Source organism: Sinocyclocheilus rhinocerous, unplaced genomic scaffold (genome assembly GCF_001515625.1).
Source record: "Sinocyclocheilus rhinocerous isolate Xijiao unplaced genomic scaffold, SAMN03320098_v1.1 scaffold1230, whole genome shotgun sequence".
In the NCBI taxonomy this organism is placed as follows: domain Eukaryota; kingdom Metazoa; phylum Chordata; class Actinopteri; order Cypriniformes; family Cyprinidae; genus Sinocyclocheilus; species Sinocyclocheilus rhinocerous.
In genome coordinates, this window is record NW_015652275.1 from 123,601 (window position 1) to 126,700 (window position 3,100).

General features: G+C 32.3%; 1 protein-coding gene across 1 annotated transcript in view; it reads left to right on the forward strand.

Annotated features, from left to right (window-relative positions):
• Window positions 1–2,658, forward strand: part of rapgef5a (Rap guanine nucleotide exchange factor (GEF) 5a) — a 23,677-nt gene extending 21,019 nt beyond the window's left edge. The window contains exons 11-16 of the mRNA XM_016520103.1: window positions 58–148; window positions 235–285; window positions 421–508; window positions 1,281–1,345; window positions 1,432–1,486; window positions 2,195–2,658. Of these exons, the coding sequence (XP_016375589.1) occupies window positions 58–148; window positions 235–285; window positions 421–508; window positions 1,281–1,345; window positions 1,432–1,486; window positions 2,195–2,313 (469 nt within the window). The 3' untranslated portion in view covers window positions 2,314–2,658. The remainder of the gene's footprint in view (window positions 1–57; window positions 149–234; window positions 286–420; window positions 509–1,280; window positions 1,346–1,431; window positions 1,487–2,194) is intronic.
• The last annotated feature ends 442 nt before the right edge of the window (window positions 2,659–3,100 follow it).

A 3,100-nucleotide genomic window follows, 5' to 3' on the forward strand; every position in this document is an offset into this window, starting at 1 on the left:
ACAGTATAAAAACCATTACACCTATGGAGAGTCCTCATAAACCTGTGTGTGTTTCAGCTGTAAAGCGCAGAGGAACCTCAACTCCTCGTTTGCCATCATCATGGGCTTAAACACAGCCGCCGTCAGCCGCCTCAACCAGACCTGGGAGGTAAGAGCTCTTTACTGACTCTAAGCAGACATGAGGCAGCCAGACTAAACAAGCAGACACTCAGTTTCTGTCTCTCGTTCCTGCAGAAAGTTCCTGGAAAGTTCAAGAAGCTTTTCTCTGAGCTGGAGCTGTTGACAGTAAGTCAAACCCAGTTTATAAAGAACATTGAACAGCATTCATATACAAATGGGGTTGACTTTGATTTCAGGCTGATTTTATTAAATGCTCATCAGTCAGAAACATAATGAGACTCACCTGATTGTCTTCCTCAGGATCCATCCATGAATCACAAAGCCTACAGAGACGCTTTCAAGAAGACCAAGCCGCCCAAAATCCCCTTCATGCCTCTGCTGCTCAAAGGTTAACTCACCTCAGTACATCAAATACAAGAAAATCTTGTTGTTTTATTATTAAAATATAACACATGCTGATTATTCTTCTGTTTATTACATTAATATTGATATACTAAAAATATTCGATTTAGTTTATATTTTATTATTAAAATGTAATAATACTGCTTTTTATGACAGATACTGATTATTCTTATGTTATGTAACTATTCTTATTCTTATGCAACATAATATTGATATAGTAGAAGTAAATTTTTAGTTTGTTTTATTGTTCAAATATAATAATCCTGCTTTCATGACAGTTATGGATTATTCTTAGGTTGAATAAAATAATATCGATATATTTAAAAATATAAAATATTGTATTTTAATTTGTTTTAATTTATATATCATTGTTAAAATATAATAATACTGCTTTTATGACAGATATGGATTATTCTTAGGTTTAATAAAATAATATTGATATATTAAAAATATGAAATTTAATTTGACTATTTTTGTTTATATTTTATTATTAAATATAGTAATAGTGCTTTATATGACAGATATAGATTATTTTTAATGAAATAATATTAACATATTTATATATATATATATATATTCTATATGATATTCAATTATTAAATTGTAAAAATAAACTATTTTATATTGTATACTGCGTAAAGGTAAATAGACACTTCCTGTGACCTGACCTAAAGGAAAAGATGTCACAAATGCTCTAATTGCATGGCCAGTGATCAGTTTCTGGGTGTTTGAGTGTTGTGTTCTCTGCTGGTTTTCAGATATCACGTTCATCCACGAGGGGAACAAAACATTTCATGATAATCTGGTGAACTTCGAGAAGCTGGTGAGTGTTTTGTGTGTCAGTGATTGACAGCTGTCACTCATCACTCGTCAGACGGGTCTCTGATGTATGTGTGTCTCTGTTCTCAGCACATGATCGCTGATACGGTGCGACTCATTCGCCACTGCCAGACGGATCAGACAGGTCAGACGCTCCTCCTGCTGCTGCTGCGGCTCCAAGCACACATTCATTTTACTTCTGTCAGGATTCATGATTCATTTGACCAAAAGCAAAATTCATTTTGGTTGATTCTGAGCAGAAATGGTATTTTTATGCAGAGACTTCTGGGTGCACAATCAGTGTTGCCCCAGTCTCTTTGTGTAATTTTTAGTAATTATGAAAAATCTCTATTAAACATTTGCTGTTTGGTTTCATTAAAAAAATCACCAGATCACAATAATATTATTATTATTATTATTATTATAAAATAACAAAAAGTAATTAAAAAAGATATCACTATTATATATATGATTATATATGTATATATATGTAATTTATGATTATATATGTTAATAAATATATACACTATATGAGTTATAATAGTTTGTCCTATGTTAGTGTTTTGTATTATTAGTTATCAGCCATAAATAAAATATATAATTAAATTTTTAAATAAGTTAATATTTATAAATATATAATAAAAAATAATACAAATAAAAAATTATTAGCTCTAAATGATTAAAATGATGCTTGGCTGAGCAACCAGTGCTGTTCCGCTCAAGATGTCTGTATTAGTGTATTGGTGTTAACTCGGCTGTAGTGAATCTCTCAGTCAGCTCTGTGTGACGGTAGCAGCGCGTTAGATCTGCGGGGAATAAATCTATTAACTGCATTCATTTCTTCTCTTCTCAGGAAACGAGCTTTCTCCGTGTGACAGTCCTGAGGTGCGCTCGAGCGTCCATTACCTTCACATCATCGACAATCAGCAGACGCTGTTCGAGCTCTCGCACAGACTGGAGCCCCGAGTCTGAGAGAAACAGAAGCAGCGCCACCTGCAGGACAAACGGATCGATTCCGACTGAAACACGATCAGTGACTCTCTCAGAGCTCGATCACAGCCAAACCAGTCAGTCCACTCGAGCACACGGACTGAGAACTCCACATACGTGATGATAAAACATTTATTTCTTCATGTAAAAAACGATTAGTGGTCAATGAAAGCTTTTTCCTGCCCGCGGGAGAAGTGTGAACTTTCTCAGCATTGCTTTGTTGAAATGCTGTTGTCAATGTTATTTAACTTCTACCAGCACTCTGGACCATATTTATATAGGAATTTAATATTTCAGATTTTTAGGGCTGGGCGATATAATCATAATATATTAAAATTGATATTTTAATTTTAAAAAATATATTAAATTTTATTATTTAATTTTTCAGTCTTTTGACCATGTTTAGTGTATATTAATATTTATATATTTGAATTTAAAGGCTGATTTATTTTAGTAATTTCAACCAATTAGATTAAAAATGTTTAATGCAAGATGTAAAATACAGTAAACCGTTATAACAAAACATGAACTGAAATATTATCATATGAAAAATCATTGAATCATTTGAATCGATTAATTGAAACTGTTTGAACTGATTCGTGGAAATGAATCAAACTTGCATTTTTCTGGTACTGAAGTTCAAAACTTAATGGCCAAGTAATATCATCACAATTTTGCATCAGTTTATGAATATATGATATTTTGTAAACACAAGAGCAAACAAATCATTGAATAATTTGAATCAATTAATTGAAACAGACAGTTTGAA